Source organism: Marmota marmota, unplaced genomic scaffold, assembly GCF_001458135.2.
Source record: "Marmota marmota marmota unplaced genomic scaffold, marMar, whole genome shotgun sequence".
Lineage (NCBI taxonomy): Eukaryota > Metazoa > Chordata > Mammalia > Rodentia > Sciuridae > Marmota > Marmota marmota.
In genome coordinates, this window is record NW_026000068.1 from 24,596,363 (window position 1) to 24,618,983 (window position 22,621).

Sequence of the window (22,621 nt, forward strand, 5' to 3'; positions counted from 1 at the left end):
AATATGTAAATCAATGGATGTGTAACTGATGTGATTCTGCAATCTGTGTATGGGGTGAAGGTGGGAGTTCATAACCCACTTGAATCAAAGTGTGGAATATGATATGTCAAGAAATTTGTAATGTTTTGAACAACCAACAATAAAAAATTTTTAAAAAAAAGAATATTTATAGTAATACAAAAATATCCAACACACAACAAGGTCCAAATGTCAATGCTTGACATCCAAAAAAAAAAGGACCAGGCATACAAAGAAAAAAAATTCTCCATAATGAGAGGTAAAAATCAATCAGAACTGATGTAAATGTTAGAATTAGCAAAGAAGAATGTTGAAATAGCTATTATAATTTAATTTCAGATATTGAAACAATTAAATTCATGAAAAACAATTTTTAAAAAAAAGAATTAGGGCTGGGGGTATAGCGACCTAAGTGTAGTAGAATATTTACTTACCTAACATGTGCAAGCTCTATCCCCAGAAACACACATACACACACAGATTCAAATCAAACATCTACAATGTCTAAGATGAACAATTACTGGGATGGGATTCAAAATATATACCTGCAATGGAATTCTACTGAGTAATGAAAGGGAATTAACTACAGATATAACATTGATGACCCTCAAAATAATTGGGCTGAGTGAAAGAATCCAGACAAAAAAGATTGCATATTTTTCATTTTATATGAAATTCTAGAAAATGCAAATAATTTAACAGAAAGCAGATCCATGGTGCCTGATAGGAAAAATTATTCTAAACTTTGGGGAGTGATAGATAATTTTCACTATTTTGATTTTATGATTATTTCCCAGGTATGTATAGATACCAAAATTTAGACAATCTGTACACTACAGAGACATGCAGCTTGTTGTATATCGATTATAATTCAATAATGTGATTTTTAACAAAAAAGAAAGATGTATTTTAAACACTTGAACCTCTTGGGAAACAGCAGTTTTGTGCATATAGCCACATTATTTTAAGATATTCAAAATTTTGTAAATGTTATGGAATGGTAAAATAAATATTTAATTTTTGTTACATCTAAGTCTATAGTGTTCACAAACCATATCTGTAATACAGTATTTGTTGTATTCAGGACAGTATCTTAAATTTGATTTGGAGGGGGGTTATGCTGGGCACAGTCATACACATCTATAATCCCAGCTACTCAGCAGTCTAAGAGAGGAGGCTGGCAAGTTTGAGGACAGTCTGGTCAACTTAGCAAGATTGTCTTGAAATAAAATTTGAAAAAGTGCTGGGAGTATAGCTCTGTGGTAGAATGCTTGGCTAGCAAGTGCAAAGCCCTGGGTTTGATCTCCAATACCTGCGGGGGGGAAACTTTGCTTTGTATGTGAAGACAATATGGTATGCACTTTTCTTATCCTTAAGTGAATATACATTTACTTCCTAATGCCCTTCTTTATTTGATATGAAATCTGGACTTAAAAACTCTCTAAATGTCTGATTGAAGACTTGAGTGCCTTATTTCCTTTGTCTTTCTTCATCACAGATACAGTTGTGCAATGCACATTCATTATGTTTGGTGATGAACTGATTTATGTATACTCACATTCCACATTTGTCTGTCCTGATTTCCCCCAGTTTGATGCTGACCGAGACGAGGATGAGGTGTTCTATGACATCAGTATGGCAGTTGACAGCAAATTATTTCCCAACAAAGAAAATGCAGCAGGTAAGTTGCTACGTCCTTTGGGCAACAATACACCGTGATCACCTGCCAAATGTCGTACTTTGTATTAATGGGTAAAGCCCAACAAATTGCTGTAAGCTTAAAGGACAGCCCTCGTTCTTTCTGGTTTAAAAATAAAGGGATAGACCAAAATAGAATGGAAGGGTTATAAATCTGTCCTTTGCAGTTTGTTAACATTTTTCTTCCTGTCGTTGCACATCTAAATTAGCAGGTAGTCACAACGTAATAGGAAAAAAAATCTAAACTAATCCATATACTTTGTGCAACAATTAAAAGTTATAATTCCTCCAAGACTCCCCCAGCCTAAAAGGGTTTTTTCTATATTGCCTGAGTAAAGAACTTCCATCCCAATCCACAGCTAGCTCCTGTGGGCCCTGCCCCTTCCCTTCTTTAGCACTCCCACCTAGGAGTTTGCCTAAGACAGGTGGCACTCACGGTTCTCTATTCTCTATTCTGACTCTGGTCCAACTCACTGCCCATATAGCTTCACCTACCAGTTCTAAGTAGATGATTCTCTCTCTTTTTTAAAAATAGCACAGAACTTTTGGGTTTTACCTTTTGAGGCCAAAACTCAGAAGAAAGGTCAAGACTGAGAACAACATTATTTTTATAATAAAGTTTTTATTATGTACACAACTGTATTCAAATGAAATGCCCACTCTTCAAACAGCACGCTCTGGCTTTTCCATGAGCCCCCAGAAGAGTGTAAGTTGAGCCTCTGAGAAACAGTTCCTTATCCAGGAAGGAGACTGGGTGAGTGTGAATATGTGTGTGAGTGAGTGTGTGCGGAAAACCTTCTGATCCCATGGCATGTAGCTAGCTCTTCTGAAGCCACACATCCTTCCTTGCCTTCAACACTGCTGGTCCCAGAGACGGGCTCAGCCTGGGGCAGCTGTAAACCAGCCACTCACCCTCCATCTTATTCTTCTGAGAAGAATCGATGAAGGCTTGCCACTCTGCTGGGTAAAAACATTTATAGACATTGATCTTCCCAATGTGTTTCAGAGTATCCTGATAGCAATTCTTCCCATTCCCAGCCAAGGCCTCATATCCCTCCCCATGGCTCTCCACCATGTATTGTATGTACTCAATGAGGCCCTAAGACAGGATATTTTCTTTCTTCCCTGGATGCTGGCTTTGCCTCCATGTCATTTTGTACATGGGTTTCTACACAAGCTCCTAGGACTCTCCTCTACGCTTGATTCCATGGCCCTCACCTTTCTCTTATGGAGAGGCACCACCTTCATAGGGATCATTGGCCAATTCATCTTGGCCAGCTTCTGTCTCATCAATTTGGTGTGGTCACAAGCACGGAGGAAACAGGGGCACATTAGACCTGCAATGCTGCCTTCCGTCTAGCATTTTGGTTCAGGTGCTTCTGCTCTGAGCTTTGCCCTTGGACATCATGCTAACCACAGCAACAGCTGCACACATAGTGCTATCTCACCCTTCAAATCTTGGTCTCAGTCTTGACCTTTCTTCAGAGTTATGGCCTCAAAAGTTATAAAAAAAAAGTTCTGAGCTATGAAGTACAAGGCAAAACACTTAAAATTTTAAACCACCATTTGAAGCGACCTAAGTGTAGCTGCCAAGAATGGAAGAATTATAAGAAGAAAGAGATGGAGATCTTTCTGGGCAGACCAGCAGAGCACAGATAACTGATGCAAACTCTGCTGCCTAATTTTCTAGTGATATTTCCTGCCTGTTGCAGGAAAGATGGAATATTGAGAACTGTGTTGCATCATGTAAATAAGACTACTATTGCTCTGAAAAAGAAAATGCTACGATTCCTGTGCCTTTTAAGTTAATATTTTATTTAGAACATAATTTTAGAAATAAGAACAAGTCTCTAGCTGCTAGATATCCTTAGTTTGCTAATACGGTAGAGTGGAGGAGCTGAATTTTGCTGCCCGCTCTTTACAACTTCGTAGCACCTTATGGCTCACTAGTGGCATTTCTCCAAAGTAGCTTTGTCCTGAAGTCCTACAACGGTGCTGGCTTCTGACAACAAAACAAAACAAACCCTTCAATGACCTTCCTGCAGGCTGGGCACTGGTGTTCCTCACATAGCAGAAAGCCACAAATCCCTAGCTTTCCCACTGTGCAGGGCATCACCTCCATCCCTCACCCATATCAGTTTCTTGTGGTTCCTTCAATGGCTCCAGTACCTTCCTTCTGTAGCTGTTTTGCACCTGTTTTCCCAGTTGCTCAGGAAACTTGTCTTCATTATATCCCTCCACTCTTCCAACTCTATAGTCTTATCCTTCACCTGGCTAGATCCTGGCCTCAGTACAAGAGTGATTTATTCAAGGAGCCTCTCAGACACCATTCCAGACTTGTTTAAGCCCTTGCATAATGTCCTGTGCTTTTCCTGCACGATTTTTAGGTACAGGATTGTTGGTTAAGCAGCAGTTTCCTTTATTAAAGCATAAGATTTCATGAGGACACACAGAAAGAAAAACAGAGAACCAGGGAGGGTTTGATGCCCAGTGTGAATCTCATAAGAGAGGGTACATAAGGTCTTCCTTTTCCAGTTGGCCACCTCAGCTGGGCCACCATCTAAGCATGGGATTTACAGGCACACCAAGTCTTTGCTCCCAAGCTGAGAGCTAACCTTTTCCCATAGGCTGCCATGAGCTCCAAATTTTCAGTTTCATCTGCAGTTTCTGCTCTATGGAGTCCTCCATTAGGACTTCTGGAAGAGCCATCTGGCCACATCAATCAATCTCTCTGGCCCTACATTTTCTTATCTATAAAGAGGAAATATATGCATTTTTAAAAAGTAGGCAGAACTCATCTAGGTTAATTTCAATTCCTAGGTGTAATTCATATTTTGTTCAGAGTTGATGGTTGTACTTGGAAGTGGTTGGCTTCAATAGCAACTTTTTATAAAAGGGACTGAGATTTATTTTTTAAAGGAAATAATAGCACCTACCTCATATGATTGTTGCCAAGAGTGAATGATTTCTATGTGTAAAACATGTGGCTGCCACACTAAAAAGGCTATATATGTGGTAGTATTTTTGCTAAGGACTTGAGGGCTCATACAAATTTCCCTCCCTCCTTTTCCTGTATTTTCTTCTACTCTCTTCTCCCTGCCTCTTTTCCTCTTTCCCAACCCTTGTCCTGAAGTATTGAAATAATCCACCCCCCTCTCCCCTTCTCACCCAGAACCATCCTGCAACACCCAGATCCCTCCAGGAGCTCACTTCCTGGTTCCAAATACTCAGGATATTTTTCCAAATAATATTTTTCTCTTCCTCAAAGGAATTCTGACACAAAAGCATTGCTAACACTTTCCATGACTGTTGAAATTAGAGCAGGATTCTTAGTGCCTGATGCAGTCGGGCATTTATAAGGAGGTACTTCGTGTTATTAGAGTAAGTGAATGAGAGCAAGATCTGCAAAGGTAAAGTGTAAACATCCTTTTCTTTACTCTCATTCAGGATGTATGCACAGAATGCATTTCATTTCTAAGCTGCGTTTTTTTAGATTCAGGGATGAAACGCAACCTCCTCTTACAGAGCAGCCTGCAGTTAATGGAAATTGGAGCAAGGGAGAGCCTGCTTTCCCTGGAGGACTGAATGGAGGATTGGAGGGGTTTTATTTACCTGCACCTGTCACTGTTCAGGAAGCACTCAAAGTGGAAGGAGAATTCCTAAAACTTTTGACTAACAATCCACCAGGAGGAAAAAAGTCTCTAACATTGTCTCAGGAAGCAATGCATTTAGTCTCTAGTACCTCTAAAGCCAATCTGTCTCATCTTCCATTTAAATTAAAGGAGACAACCTGAAAATAATATTTCCGAAGACCATACCACATCTAAAACTAGTGACGCTAAGTCTTCCCTGTGGGGTTCTACATTTCAGCTAAGACCTTTCCATACTATCTATAGAACAGATATTTTTAAATCTGAAAAGAAATCGAGAAATTCAAAATCAGGAGAAATGAAAACCACACTATCACTTTTTCAAAATGCCCTGATTTTGCTGTCTTTTTTGAGTAACAAGATCATTTGCAGTTGTTTTACGTGTTAATTTGCCCATTGAAAGAATGCAAAAGTGTGTACATATGTCTGTATTTACCTCCTTGTTTCACATGCCAAATGGTGGACTATTATTAAAGGTCCCATTTTGAGCATACCAAGCAACCAATGCTAAAAGAAAAAAAGAAAGCTTTTCAATCATTATCTGAGCTGCTGATGATATCCTTTGTCTATTGCCTCCTGATATATTAATGCTGCTGTTGCCAGGAGCAACAATGTGTCGAGAAATGTTATCCCTTAATGATATATTGAAATTTCTGTTAAAAGCACTTGATTAGGAAAGCCAATCTCTTCTTCCTATTATAAACAGGAGTTTTTCTTAAACAACAACAAAAAAATCTTTTCATTCTGCTATTGTCAAAGATAATTTCCTAATAAACTTGCTTCAGTATCAAATATTCATATGTGGTATCTGTTAACTAGGTTTTTGAAGAGCCCTTCAGGTTGTACTTTTTGAAAACAATTGAAAGAACTGTTTCCAGTTAAACAAAATAAGTAGGACACAGGCACTAAGAGAAGCTATACATTTAATAAGATTCTGTGCTCAAATTGTGTTTCTCATGCCACATGAATCATTCTAAATAAAGCTGATTTGAAGGTAGTGTTTGAATCGACCTACCTATCACCATGTCACTAGACAGTGGTAGATAACAGCCACATTGAGGAAGTAATGACAGCTAAACAAAATTCATATTACCTTTAATGATGCTACCAATAGCAGCAATGGAACATTGATGGTCATGGGCTTGAACAAGACTCCTTAATTCCACTTGTGACCCTGCCATTTTCACAGTCATCCCAAGATCGAGCTCACTGAGAATTATCACTGATCCTCATTTTCTCAGAATGCAGAATAGACAGTATACCCCTCCAGGTCCTCTCCTGTAGAGACTTGAGTGAAAGGTAATATTTGTAAAGCTATTTGGAGGCAGTGGTGGAGTATGTTCGAAGGAATTAGAGCTAAGGGCCATGCCTTTGATCTCACATACTTTCTGTATTGACCTTCACCAAGTTATTTAACTTCTCTGCATCTCGTTTTCTTCTCTTCTAAAATGACAGAGTGGGATTCTGCAAAATTTTGGTTCTAAAATATCTATGACATATAATGAAAAAAAAATTGCAATTTACTTCTAACATCTTTACTGCCTTTAACACATAAATGTAAGCTGACTTTCAGACTGGGCTTTGAGACAGTCAAGTATTTTGTCCCCAAGATACACTTACAAAATTCTTTATTTGAAAAATACCAAAGCACAATGATAGAAAAATTACATATAATCCCACTCATTTTAAAAAGGTACACATAAAAATTAAAGTTTCCCACTTCATGCTCTAGTCTTACCCTCTTGGTATCAAGGGGCAAAGACTTCCCAGTGCCATTCTACCAACTGCCTCATTAGCAACAGAATTGGCCAAGGCTGCTCCAATGATGTGACTGGCAACTAGCATCAGTAGAGTTGTTCTGAACACACCTGTGCCACTACACATGTCAACTCTGCATCAGTTGACTTCTCCAGAATGGCTTGATGGTTCAAGGATCTCCATATGGGAAAACTTTATCTTGTTTTTAAAAATTTTTGAAGACAGAAACAGTGGTGTTGCTGCTTAGCACTTGGTCATGGTAATAGATGGGGGTAGGGGGGCGCTAAAGATAAGAGAGCAAAGAGAAAAGCAGAATGAGGACACACCTTGGCTCTCAATTTTTTTTTTTTTTTTTTTTTTTTTTCTTTTTTTTTTGGTACCTGGGATTGAACTCAGGGACATTCAACCACCAAGCCACATCCCAAGCCCTATTTTGTATTTTATTTAAAGACAGGGTCTCGCTGAGTTGCTTAGCACCTCGCAGTTGCTGAGGCTGGCTTTGAACTCATGATTCTCTTGTCTCAGTCCCGAAAGCCACTGGGATCACAGGCATGCACCACCGCACCAGGAAGTCTTGGCTCCTGTTTTGGGAGAGTACAGAGGCAACATCTCTGGGACAGGTCCATGTCTGAGAAGTGTGCGAGATGCTTGATGTTTTGTGAAAAGCTATTTTCACTAAATATTACTCATACAATAGTCTAACCAGGAATTATTCAGCAAGGCCACATTTATAGTAAAATATGAGTTTGTTCGTTATTTTACAGGATACATAATATTTTAGATTATGGTAATATAAATCTTTTAGATTTTGTATCTATTTTCCTTCCTGGTAAGGTGATGTATATTTTGAGATGATGTATATTTTGAATTATTAAATGAGAACTATGAATAAATTGTGCTTCAGAAGCCCCTTTGTGAAAATCAGTGGTTTAAGTTTGGGAAGAAATAGATAAGTGATTTAATGTAACCTATAATACCCAGGAGAGCAATCTTTCTATTAAAAAAATTAAGTTAATCTCATTTTTCTCACCTTCAGAGACTGAGGTGACCCCAAAGGCTTGAGGGAAAACATCTCAGGTTTTTCTGGAGTGGGCAGATTCAGCCCTTTTATTTCTGGAAAACTCTTGCTCTTCTCCCACTCCATATGTGGTGTTCCTTCTGCCTTAGTTACTCTAGCACATCTTGAAGCTATTTCTCCTGGACAAATCACATTTTGCCCTGAGTGTTCATGTTCACAGATCAGCTCCTTATGAAGAATCCCAACTCCACCACTTCCTCTACTAGTCACACTTGACTCACTCTTCTTGATTTCTGAATCTTGCTGTTGACAAATCATTCTCCACAGTACTGTCATATTCTTAGGGGTGGACACAGTGCCCTGAGTATCTGCATCTTCAATCTCCAGCTCAAATGCAGTTCCTGGCAGATGGGAAGCATCTAGAAATGTTTGTGAATTTAATAGAATCCTAGAACAATATGGAAACCCAAGAGGGGATTTCTTTCTTTAGAAACAGCCTCCATCAGCTAATTTTTCCTTTTCTAAATTTAGGTTCAAGTGACTTTGATCCTTCAATGATGTTGGACACTGGAGAGATCATTGATACGGGATCTGATTATGAAGATCAGGTAATATAAATCTAAAACTATTTCTCTATTTAAATGTTTCTAATATTAGCCTTTGTGATTTTTTTGTGAAAAATAGAATTATAAGACTTCATTTTGTGAAATCCTTGTGGGTAACTAATAACATATTTCATGATAAATCATAGTAGCCTACAGCTTTCTTTCACCATTTGGCTCTTTGACCCTCCCTTATCTATAGACCCAAAGTAGCAGTTAATTAAGGAAAGATTTGTGGTTGGAAGTTACTTGAGACAGAAGTAAGTTTCTCTTGCCCAAGAATTTGCCGGCTTCTATCCTTCCCACTAATAGATAGGTAATATGTATGAGAATCAGCTATGGGCTCAGGGCTCTGCCAGTCTATTTCTAACCTTTCAATTGGAATAATGACTGAGGAAAACATGGCTAAAAAATAAATATATGTTCTCTTTGAATAAGACTGAAGAACTTTATCTGGGTCATTTTCCCTCTCTGCAGAAGAACTCTCTTTCCTGCTGTATTTTAATGACCCAAAATAGTTGGCAAATGATCCAACTTCTAATTAGCTATTTTTGAAAAAGGATAATGTCTGAAACTCCCCCCAACATCCATCAGTGCTCCTTACCAGTAGCTGAAAACTAAGTGAATATGTTCTAATGAGGGTTTTTTGTTCCCATTTTAAACTGATACGCGTCGCAAATAGAGCAAAGAGATCTGACCGGTGTCCATACATAATAATCAACTGTACATTTTGTATTTTCATGAACATCAAGCTTCTTCCTTATATCACGAAACAAGGAGAAAATATTGCCAAGTGTATAATATCTACCAAATATTTATGGTAGTTTTTAATATTTATCAAGTACTCACTACATGCACAACATTATGCTGAGTTCCTTATATTATTTCATTAATTCTTCACGGTATCTCTAAAGAGTAGGAATTTTTATTACTACTTCACAGAAAAGAAAACTTAAACAAGAAGAATAATTAGGTCAAGGTTAAACAAGTGGTTTCACAGTGGGAATGTGAACTTGAGGCACATTCCCCAACACCCACACTCTAGTGCCTCCGTCCTAGCCTCCAAAGAGGTTGTTCAATGATACATTTTTGGAGCCTTTTCAGTCTCTGACTCGTAAGGCCTCAGCAGAAGCAAATGCCAAACAACCACTCATCATGTGCACCTAAAATTATAGACTGCACAAAGAATTGACATATAACAAGACAGGCAGCAACAAATGGGAGGCTTCACACCCCCAGGAGCTAGAAATAACAGGAAAAAAAATCTGAAGGAAATCTTAATAGAGGAATATTTAGAACATTCAAAGAAATAAAGGGAAGGTTCAAAACCATGAAACAAGTCCATGAAAGAATGGAAAGGAACAGACAGGAAAAGGGAAGAAATAGACCACACAACTAACAAGTTACAGAGTCAGAAATCAAACTTGGATCTGCCTGCCACCAAAAATCTATTTTCTTCTACCACTCCAGGAAAGCCATGATGAGAGTCACTGGTAATCTATTGCTAATTCTGTTCAGCACTTTTTAGTTATCTTTCTTGACATTTACTGCATTTGACACTGTAATCCAGGAGTCACCAAACTGTTTCTTTGAAGAACCAGCTTTTCAATATTTCAGACTTTGCTCACCATATAGTCTCTGTTGTACCTACTCAAATCCCATCATTGTTGCACAAAGCAGCCATAAAAATATGTAAACTAACTAGCATGACTGTGTCCCCACAAAAATTTATGGGTACTGAAATCTGAACTCCACGTAATTTTCACATGATTTGTGTGTGTGTGTGTGTGTGTGTGTGTGTGTATGAAGCAGAATGCATTACAATTCTTATTACATATATACAGCACAATTTTTCATATCTCTGGTTGTATACATAGTATATTCACACCAACTTGTGTCTTCATACCTGTACTTTGGATAATATTGATCATCACATTCCACTATCATTAATTACCCCATGCCCCCTCCCTTTCCCTCCAACCCCTCTGCCCTATCTAGAGTTCATCTATTCCTCCCATGCTCCCACTCCCCACATGATTTATTTCAACCTTTAAAATGTCACATTTTCAGCTAAGAGGCTGCACACAAGTAGGCAGCAGAACAGATCTGACCTGCAGGCCGTTAATCCATAGGCCTCTGCCATAAGCCATTCCCCTGTCCTTGACATTCTACTCTCCCTTAATTCCTAACATTTCTAGAGTCTTTAATATTCTTCTTAGTGCTTCACATTAATTACCTAATTTCATCCTCAGAACACTCTAGGAAATACATATTTATGCTATTATTCCAGTTTTATATGAGGAAACAGGTGCAGAGAAATTAAGCAGTTAATTCAAATCCACCCAGCTGATAAGAGATTCAAACCCAGAGATCTGATTCCAGAGCCAGGATCAGGGAAAATAGACTCGGTTGTGCGGGGGTAGAAAATAAAACTGAAAATCTGAGTGCTTTCCTTCCAGAGGTCCTTTTATAAGTGAGTCCAAAGGGATCATGGATGGGGAGAAGAGCTTGAGGGTGATGCACCTGCTCTTAACTGCACATGAGCTCGCCTCATGGTCAGTGGCAGCCCTAGTTGCTGGCTCTACGACCATGCAAGGAGCCTGGAAAATGGAGCTTCCTAATGTGCCCAAGGAGAGAGAGATGGGTTTAGTGAACACCAAGTCAGCCTTCACTGCAAAGCTCTGTTCAGGCTGCAGCACCTCCTTACTAACGCTCTCCCTCTCTCCTACTTCTCTGTTCATTCATTCCTGGCTTCCTTTCTGAACTCTCCATTGGTCCATTATTCAAATGTGGGCGTTCCCCAACATCCTGGTAGTGGCCCCCTTTTTTTTTTCACTGCACACATTCTCCTTTGAGAAGCTCAGTAACAACCATGGTCCCGGCTTCACATGGAATTCCTTGGTAAGCTCCTGTCATGTCTACCTACTACATAGCACTGGTGAGATTTCCCATGTGCATTTCAAACTTACACGTCCAAAACTGAGCTCACCATCTTCCCCCACAAAATCTGTTCTTCCTTCTGTTTTCTCTATTTCAGTAAATGATACCACCATCCCCCCAGCTGCCCAAGCCAGAAACAAGGGTGTTTTCCTAGCCTCTCTCCTTCCCTGTGTCCATTTGGTCAGTTCCGTACAGGAATTGCTCCAACCCTCTCCAATTCCACTACCCCTTCCTTGGTTCACACCCTCAGCCTTCCTCCCTAGGACCACAGGGACAACCTTCTAACCAGTCTCCCTGCCCCAGTCTTCTCATTCCTAAAATGATCTTGTGAAAGCAGACTCAGTCATGGCATTCCACTACTTAAAACACTTCTTGGCTCCTTGATTTCAGAATTCAATCAGAACCTCTAAGCATAATACATGAAAATGTACAAAGCAGTATCTGACCCCTACATTCCTCTCCACCCACATCCTTGCAACACCAAAGCATTTGCAGTTCCTTGAAGTGGGGTATGCTTTGCAGTCCCTTCCCTTTTTAGGGAAGCTTCCCCAGCTCCATCACCTCTATCCCAGATAATCCCTATTTGTGCACCATCAGGACCAAGTTTCCCTTCAGAAAGCCCTTCTCTTGCTACATGTTGCATTCACCTTCTTCAGGGGCCATGGCACCTGAGGTTGTGATATTTTAATGCAGGACATAGACTGGGCTCTGCTCTGTGTATCACACTGCCTGCCACACAGCTGGGTATATGGCATACGCTCAATAAATGTCCACTTTTTTGAAAGCCAAGGAAATGAATTTTAGTTCTTTACTTAACTTGTGATTTGGGGGGTAACTTACTGAGCCTCTCTTGCATCTCTCTTAGAAAATCATGACAGTTCCCTCACTTTGAAGAACTGCTGTGCAAGGAAGGGAGCACAACTGAGCTTATGTAGAACAACTGTTCGAAAATATAACTCCCTCCCTGCCTTCCCCCAGATCTGACTCAAACAGAACTTTTCAGGCCCCAGTGGTCTCCTGGAGATAACAAAGGCCCCCACTTCTTCAGCTAAGTGGATACTAATTGTCTGAGCACTTCCACTTTTTGGACCCAGATGCAAGGAGCTTAGAAATTGCCACTTTGTCCTAAGAACAAGTAAAAAGCTGAACATGCTGAAAAATCAACCCTGCTTATATCCTTCAGAGAAGTAAGGTTGTAGTCCAAACATACCTCACTAACCCTAAAGAGACAGAGAGGCACATCACAACTTAGCTCGAGAGACAGAAACCCACCAACAGAAACTTCATGGGAACCAGTGCTGGGGTAGGAAGAAATGAATAATTACAAGTGCTAGAGGCTCAGTGTGGACGAATCTAAGAGCTTAAAAACCCCACAGGGACCCAGTCTTGGAAGCCCCCACACCTTTGTGAGAGTCACCTCCAGGAGCTCCATCAGGTGATCACAGTGAACATCAGAAAAAAATCCTGTCAATCTTCAGGCAGAAAGAGAAGAAAAAAAAATTCTGAAATATGCCTGAGCATTCTATTCTTCTTAACAAATCCTACTGTCAAAAGAAATTATTTTACCAGAGCTCAACCTACCTGGAGAAACAGAAGTCCCCAGAGGGATTTTAAAAACAAGAATCACTGGTGAAGTTCACAGTCCAGGTGCACAGGCTCACCAGAAAACTAAAACTAAGATAGGCCTATAGAATGTTCCTCCCCTCCCCTACTTTACAAATACATTACAAAATACTATTTATTACAGTTCCTTTTACCCAGTATATCATATCCATCTATCAATTGAAAATTATAAGGCATACCAAAAGGCAAAAAACACAGTTTGAATAGACTGACCAAACATCAGAACTAGAGTCATATATGGCTGCAATGTGAGATTCTCGAACCAGGAATTTTTTTAAAAAACTTATAGTTAATATGCTAAAGGCTTTAATGAAAAAGAAAGTAAAGGACAACATGCTGGATAATGTAAGCAGAGAGATGGGAATTATAATAAAGAATCAGAAAGAAGTACTAGAGATTAAAAAAAAAAAACACTGGAATAGAAATGAACAATACCACTGATGGGTTCTTTAGTCAGCTGGATACAGCTGAATAAAGAATCTCTGAGCTTGAGGATTTGACAATAGAAACTTCCAAAATTAAAATACAGAGGAAAAAAATGAATAACTGAATATCCAATAACTGTGGAACAGTTACAAAAGGTATAATATATGCATAGTGGAAATACAGGAAGGAAAATAAAGAGAAAGGAACAAAAGCAATTTTCAAAGCCACAACGTCTGTGAAATTCCACCAAGTTAATGCCAGACACTAAACTGCAGATCCACAAAGCCCAGAGAATATCAAGCCAAGGATAAATGCCAAAAAACCAAACTACACCTAGACCTATCATATTCAAACTGCACAGTATTGAAGAAAAAAAATCTTGAAAGAAACTATCGGGGCAAACACCTTACCTATATGACAGTAAAAAATAACAATTACACCTGACTTCTTCTCAGAAGCCATGCAAACAAAAAGAGAATGGAGTATTTGGTGGGGAAGGGGGGTATGTGCACTATACCAACCCAGAATTCTATACCTCACAAAATCGCCCTTGAAAAATAAAGGAAAAGATAAACTTTCTCAGACAAGCAAGAATTGAGGAATTTGTGGCTAGTAAACCTGTCTTAAAAACAATGTTAAGAGAAATTCTTTAGAGAAAAGGAAACTATAGACATAGCTCAGAAACTGAAATCTTCACGAAGAAAGGAAGAGATCTGTTATAGTTTGATATCGTTAATATTCCCTGAATCTCATGTACTAAATAATGCAGGAATATTCAGAGGTAAAAATGATTATAAGAGCTATAACCTCAGAAGCAGATTAATCCATTTGATGGATTAGTAATTTGAATGGACCGCTGGCTGGCAATTGAAAGAAGTTAGGTAAGTAGGTTTAGGCAAGACTGAAAGGTTAGGCATGGCTGGAAGAACTGGGTCACTGGGGCATGCCCTTGGGGAATGACATCCTGTCCCTGGCCTTGCAGGATCCCTCCCCTACCTCTTTCTCCCTCCTTCCTTCCCTCCCTCTCCCCGCCCTGCTTCCTAGCTGCGTTGAACTGAGCAGATTTCCTCTACCCATGCCCTTCTTCCATGGTGTTCTGCCTCATCTGGGGCCCAGAGCAATGAAGGTAGCTGATCATGGACTGAACCTCTGAAACTGTGAACACAAAATAAACTTTTCTTCCCCTAAGTGTTCTTGTCAGGTATTTTGGTCACACCAGCAAAAAGTTAACTAACACAACATAAGAGAATGAATAAGTAAAGATTAAATGGAAACTTGTGGGGCTGGGGTTGTGGCTCAGTGGTAGAGCGCTCCCCTAGCATGTGTGAGGCACTGGGTTCGATCCTCAGCACCACATAAAAATAAAATAAAGGTATTGTATCCACCTACACCTAAAAATATATTTTTTTCAAAATATTTCATATTTTCAAATATATATATAAAATATATTTTTTCAATATATATATTGAAAAAAATAGAAACTTGCTTTTCTTATTCTTAGTGGATCTAACAGCATTTTGTTTAAAATAATAACAAACTATTTAACTATGTGTGCTTATATAGATATAATCACACCCCTCGTGTCTTCTTCAGAATCCCGCTCTATAAACAGGTATTGCATTTCCTTTCTCAAGGCTCTCATCCTAAAAGTATCTTTCTCTATTTGCAAAATTCTCTACCTCTACTTTGAAGAAAGAAAGAGTTGTCAACAGTGCCAAGTGTCTTTCTCATCGTTTTCCTTTAAAATCAACTCCTCTGATGCTAAGTTTCTCACCTCCCATTTTGCCCTATAAACCAATTTCATTTCCCAGTTCTCCCAATATCTGGGGCTGAAGACACAGTGACATTTGTGCTTTCTTAAAACTCTGGATTCCCTTGGCTTATGCCACTTATATAGTGATTATTTCTTTATTTCTTCCCCTAACATGATTTTCTTCCTCTGTCCTTCCCTTAAAATGTTGCATTCACCAAGCTCCATCCTAGGCTCTCTTCTCTCACTTTACAGCCCTTCATCCATGCTCAGGCTTTCAACTTTATTAGTTTCTTATTCATGCAACTAATATTGAGAAAATTTAATGTGCCAGACTCTATATGAGGTGCTGGGATACAATGATGAGCAAAAGAAAGCACAGTTCCTGCAGTCATTTATATCAACAGATATAAATGATAATGGAATAACCAACAAATAGAGTTAAAACTGGCAAGTTCTTGGAAGAAGTGAATGCGGCCATGGGTAGATGTGGCCAGTGAATGAGGAGAGGCTTCTCTAAGGCAAGAGATGCTCCAATTGAGATGTGAAAGTAAGAGGCAGCCAGGTATGTGTAAGAAAGTGAGAGAACAGGAAAGAATGGAGGGAAGAGCTGGGGATGTTCAGAAGAGGAAGTAGCAGCGTGGAAGCAGGAAGAAGCACAGCATCTGACCAAAGGCCCATGTAGCTGTACTGCAGGAGGAGGAAGAAGGTGTGAAATGAGCCTGGACAGGAGGGCTTTGCAGAGCAGCTTGGGTATATGGGCACCTATGAGCAGTGTTGTGGGTCTTTGCCAGGGGAGGGGCTGGTTTTTTGATTGGATGGAGGGAGCAAAAGAGTGTGCTGACATAATTATACTCGCTTTTTTAAAAAGGTTGTTCTGGGGGCTGGGGTTGTGGCTCAGTTAGTAGAGTGCTGGCCTAGCATGTGTGAGGCACTGGGTTCAATCCTCAGCACCGCATAAAAATAAATAAATAAAATAAAGGTATTATGTCCATCTATAACTAAAAAATAATAATAATAATAATTAAAAAAATATTATTCTGAACCAGGTGTGATCCCAGCTAGTATTTAGGAGGCTGAGGCAGGAGGATCACTTGAGCCAAGAAGTTCAAAGTTCAAGGCCAGCAGGGGCAACATAGTAGACCTTGTCTCAAAAAAAAAAAAAAAAAAAGATTGCTCTGGCTGCAATGTTGAGAATAGGTTGGAGGAGGACAAGAATGAATCTAGGAAGTCCATTGGTCCATAGAAGAGATGACAGGTGGCACTGGAGTGTGGAGGAATGGAAAGAAAGTACTTGAGAGACAAAACCCACAGGACTTCATATTATAATGGATATGGGAGCTGAGGGGAGCTGTTCAAGATGACTCCTGGCCTTTTAACTTGTGCAGCTGGGTGGATGATGGTGGCATTCACTGAGGAAGAACACTAGGAGAATGCCAGTTCTGCAAGGAAAGAGCTCGAATGTAATTTTAGACACGCTGAGTTCAAAGTGCCTTAACACATTCAAGTTGAGAATTCAAGTAAGCAATTAAATATACAGATCTGGCATTCAAAGGAAAGATACAGGCTAGAAATATAAGTTTATGAGCCTTTTGAATACAGATAGGACTTGAAGCTGTAAGTGAGGATGAGAAAGAGAAAGAGCAGAATTGAGAAGAGAACCGGTTCTGCAGCTGAGCGCTGAGGAAATTCAAAGGCTTGTTGGAGAAGGAGGGCCTCCGGCAGCAAAAAGGATGCAGAAGAAACTGTTAGAGTGAAGGAGGGAAGTCTGTGGAACTTGGTGTTCCAAAAGCCAAGGAAAACAGTTCTTCATGAAGCAGGGAGCATCAGGATGAGGAAGAGGGAGACTAGGAGATAGCCATTGTGCATAGAAATGTGGAGGAAATTGTTGACCTTACAAAGAGGGCATTTGTTTGTAATGGAAGACAAGCAAGTTTCAAACTCATAGGAAGGATATCCTCATTAGGGAGAAGGAGAATACCAAAGAGACAGAAAACCTCATCTGGAGGCTGTGAGGCTAGGGTCTAAAGCACAGGAAGAGAGGTTGCTCAGAGACCAGAAGAAATCCTGCTAGGATCATCTTAAATCCTGTTGTTTCTTCCTTGTGATCTTCTCTAATAAGTAAAATAAACATTAATTTCTTGCCACTGAACACCTAAAGCTCTTGAGGTTATACCTTAGCACTTGATTGTATTTAATTTTGTACTTCATTATATACCAACTCATATAATTCCCTGTGGTCTCCTGCATGCATCTACATGACTATGGAGCCAGATAGGCCTGGTTCAAATTGTAGGTTGCAAGTTTCCTAACCCTTTCAAGTCTGAATTTCTTCATCTATTAAGTGGATACAACTTGCAGACTACGGATCAAAATAGATGATCTGTGTAAAAGCTCCTGACACTGTAGAACATCCAGTAAATACTACTTCTTTCTTTTCTTCTCAGGAGGGAACACCCTATCATAGACTTCCTTTGTATCCACTGTACTGTGACAGGGACACAGTAGGAATCCAAATAGACTTAGTGAATAAAATCAAAAGACCACATTCCCTAGCCATAACAGATGATAGCTTTTATTGTGTGGAGTGTGTGTGTGTGTATGTGTGTGTGTGTGTGTATAACTGAATTTCCATAGTGACATTCTAAATCAAGAAATATTACATTTAACTAAAGCATGTGGTAAGTTGTATTTGTATGGCTGATCTAAAATAGTACCATTCCCTCACGGTTCGTGCTTGTTATCCCAGTGACACAAGAGGTTAACACAGGAGGATTGCAAGTTCAAGGTCAGCCTCAGCAACTTAGCCAGACCCTGTCTCAAAATAAAAATAAGGACCAGGACAGTAGCTCAGTGGTAAAGTGCCCTTGGGTTCAATCCCCAGTAAAGGATGAAATATTACCATTCCCAAGGCAGTATACTCCAGTAATACAGCACGGATAATAATTTAGAGACTTAGTGAATTGTAGCTTACACACTGAGTCTAAGTGGTAAGTCAGGTTTTTGTGGTATGTCCTACAAGGATCAGCTGAAGTCGAAAAGCTGGAGTGCCCAGGTTGCCTCTCAGCTCTGCAGGAAGCACTTGTACTTGCTGGAGAAAGCTGCTGATGGCATGTTGCAGTGAATGAGAGCTGGGACGTTAGAGAGAAACAGAGGTCAGGAGGATGCAAGTCTATTTTTCCCCAAACACTAAAACAATAATACCTGCTGCAAATTCGGGCGGCCAGTACTTCCTGACTGTCTTCACAGGCCATGGGGAGTTAGAACTAATTGATTCTGCAAGAAGAAAGACAAATCCCAATTTCAAACCTCATAAAATTCATAAGGATATATTTTCACCATTCTTGACTGCTAAGTTAAGGGTGTGCTTCATATTTTCAGAGTAAATATTAAACAGTGATATGATGTCACTTAGGTTGCCAGTTCTGAGCCAGGGATTTAATATATTTCCACACTCTGAAGACATCAAGTAAATGCCTTATCACTATGTTTGTCAGGCATGCCCCATCACAGGAATATAGGAAAAACCTTTGCAGAACAGATAGAATGAGAACTGATAGATTTTTTTTTATTTCAGAGCAGTAGGTTATGCTCCAAGGGTAAAAATATATGAAGAATTGATCAGAAGAGACTGTTTGCTTTTCTCTTTTCAAAAACCTTATTATTCTTGTCAGACAATTTTTATACTTAATTTCATGGGCTCCTGTAACATCTTATTAACCAGAGTAACCTTGAATGTCATGTCATTCTGAAAGCAAAATGAAAATATTTGTGATAACACAATAGTATCACAGCCTAATAAAGAAAAGAAAATAGAACTTGTGTATGGCCCCTCATCTTGTGTGTCTTGGAGCCTTAAAAGACAGTAAACGATTGCTAATGGGAAACTAAATAACCTAGGATTATTATGTGTTTACAGAAGTAAGGATCGGGGCTGTGCAAAACCTGAAAACCCAGTCTAATAGCAAACAAGAATCTGCACAGACTTAAATATGGAGGAAGGAGATGGATGTAATGAGGTCACTCTCTGCTCCCTGGAGGCAATTGCCAAGGAGCAGTTACCATTGCCCACCTGTGACAAATCTCTCTTACATCCTGTTGGGTTTTGGTCACACTGTGTGTCCTCATTTTAATTTTCTGTTGGATCCATGCTTTTATTAGGGACAGTGGTTGTGGCTAGATCAAATGGAGACTCCCAGGACTGGGGCTCCTACATGAGTTTGAGTTCCCATCTGTCTGCCTTTTAGTGGCTTTATACTGTTGCTACAATTGCTTCTCTGACCTCAGTTTCCAAATCTATAAAATGAAGACAATAGTGGGAAGATTAAGGAGTTAATTACTATCAAGGCATTCTTTCAAATGCACAGCACTACACATATAGTTACACAAACACATAAAGTCTTAATATGATGAGCATTGTAAATTTCTCATTTGAATCTAGATAAATATATATTATAGAACAGCTTTAATCACTTATGATTTTAAAAGGACTCCCTTATAAATACATTAAATAACCACACAAAGACAACAAAAATAATAAAATAGTGCAAGTGAAGAATTTATGTGGAATTCCAGTGTCATCCTGAAAATTTACTCTCCTAACACTTGTTCCTCTTCCTGTTGTGGACTTATCACATGCATTTTGACTATTTGTGTGTCTTTCTCCCCCACTAGATTATACCTATGGACATGGACAATGTATACTCCATGCTAATTCCTCAAATTCTTGCACAATAACTGACAAATTATAGGAGGGCAATTCAAAACTATTTGCCCCATTAAACAGAATGAAGAAGTCTGATGTTCTGTAAACTGTAAACAAAGAACAGGTGGTAAAACAGATTAAGTGGCAATGATGATTCTTTTTAAATTTACTTGTTTTCAAAGGAGGGTACCTAGGATATTGGAGGACTCTGAAAGCAAAAAGTGGTTGATCTGGTAGAAAGGGCTAAGAGGTGTGTGTGTGTGTGTGTGTGTGTAAAACATAAACACTCACCACCACCATCCAGAAACAACTAAATACAGCCTCCACCTGCCTGCATCAATACCAGAAATCCTACACCTGGGAATCTACCAGAGGTTGATAATTTTACTAGAAGTTCTCTCCCAATTTTTCAACTTTAACTTAACATCTATCAAAAGTTACTCAGCTGAATAAAATTTCTATCATCTTAGAACATTGTTAATTATACAATCCTTCTTAGCTTTAGATTCACACCAGTGAAAAGCATTGTATTATCAAATATTAAAAATTTAGTAGTTTTCTTTTAAGAGACAACTCTATTGTACAATAGAAACATATTAAATTATTGTTGGCTGTTGGCCCTGCAGTATGGATAAATTCCTTATCAGTAAGCAGAGGTGGTGGTTTATGGTGGTTGAGACCACGGGCTAGGGGGCTCAGACTCCCTGTGTTTGAGGTCTAGTTCTCCCCATTACTAATTGTATGATCATTTACTTCTGTGTCAAAGTTTTCCTCACTTGCAAACTGAGAGTTCTGTAAGGATTAAATTAGATAACACAGAACAATAATAATGAGAACATACTGAGTACCTACTCCAAGTCAAGAACAATGCTAAGCACTGTACAATTAACAACCCTAGCCCTGGCTCCCTGAGTGGAACAGTGGACATTGGAAAACCTGGGAACCACAGGTTTCCTTTGAATCCTGGGCTTAGAAGGAATGTATCAGAATTCATTTAGCTCTTCAATGATTTTTCTAGAACTTCTCACAAGATCAGGAGTGGGAATGGACCCAGAGGGGAACATATTGGACAGACCTTTGAGGTACACCATGTGGTGCTGGGTTTGGGCTTTTTGTTTGCTTGTCTTCTTTAATTTAGAATCTTGATGACTCAGGAGGAACACGATTGGTTCTAAATAGTAAATGCAACAGTCTCCCTTTAAAACCACTTTGCTTTTTAATTAATCTTATCTTGGGGAAACCAGCAGGAAATACAACCTAAAACTTCCAGTGTTTTACTCTGTGTTTGTAACCTTGAAGAAAGTAGAAATCAACAGTTTTTATTAAGTGCCTATTTCAGAGTGCTCATGATCTGGTTTAATCTTTACCACGATTCTTTGAGGAAAAACATTATCCCCAAGGTCACAGCTAATAAGGTCTTTACTCCAAGTTCATCACTTCCCAGTAAGCTATGTTGCTACCCCAGAATCTATAACAACTACCTTCCCACCAAAAAAGAAAAAAAAAAGAATATAAAAATCTAGCTTTTTTTTTAATCTAGTATTGTATTTTACTCAAGATGAATCATAGGAATTCATCTCTTTGCAGGTTTATAAAATAAGCAAGCCATATACAGATGTCTAAGACTAAGAAATATCAAGTCTGGAATTGCTTGTCTTTCAATGTATAATACACTTCCATTTCCTTGCTATTTTCTTAAATTTAATAACTTTTTTCTTATTTATAAAATCAAAACTACATGGTTTGGATAATTTGGAAAATGGCAAAAAGCATAAAGAGGAAAATTAACATTAAATTATGGAGTTGTTCTTGACTGATAGATATTAATAAAGTTATAATCAGATGGATAAAGGGAAAAGGTTCATCAAAGGGTATAAAGTTTCAGTTAGAAAGAAGAAGCTTTAGTGATCTATTGCACAGAATGGTGACTACCATAAATAATAATGCATTGTAGATTTCAAATTTGCTTAATAGTAGATTTTAAATATTTTTTTCTACAAAAGAAATGGTAGGTATGGGAGATGATGAATTTGTTAGCCTGATTAGCCTGATTTAATCATGTTACTTCATAAGCTTATGTGAAGACATCACATTGTACCCCATGAATATATACAATTATTATTTATCAACTTAAAATAAAATTTTTATAATTATAGTAGGATTTCCCATGTCATAAAATAATTCATGTAACACATTTTAATGGCAGTATAAAATATAATTCTATAGGAATACTATATTTATTTTCATCATTCACCTCCTGCATAGCCTATTTTTCTTTTCATCTACTCAGTGTTATCAAGCACAATTCACAATAGCAAGACTGTGGAACCAACCTAGATGCCCTTCAATAGACGAATGGATAAAAAAAAAATGTGGCATTTATACACAATGGAGTATTACTTTGCATTAAAAAATGACAAAATCATAGAATTT

The 22,621-nt window shown here is 38.7% G+C and overlaps 1 protein-coding gene across 5 annotated transcripts in view; it reads left to right on the forward strand.

The window, feature by feature from the left end:
* The window catches only part of Ak5 (adenylate kinase 5), a 251,263-nt gene that overhangs the window by 135,160 nt on the left and 93,482 nt on the right, over positions 1–22,621 (forward strand). For all 5 annotated transcript variants that reach the window (XM_015490534.2, XM_048814101.1, XM_048814098.1 and 2 more), the window contains exons 7-8: positions 1,609–1,699; positions 8,674–8,750. In XM_015490534.2, coding sequence (XP_015346020.1) covers positions 1,609–1,699; positions 8,674–8,750 — 168 coding nt within the window. The remainder of the gene's footprint in view (positions 1–1,608; positions 1,700–8,673; positions 8,751–22,621) is intronic.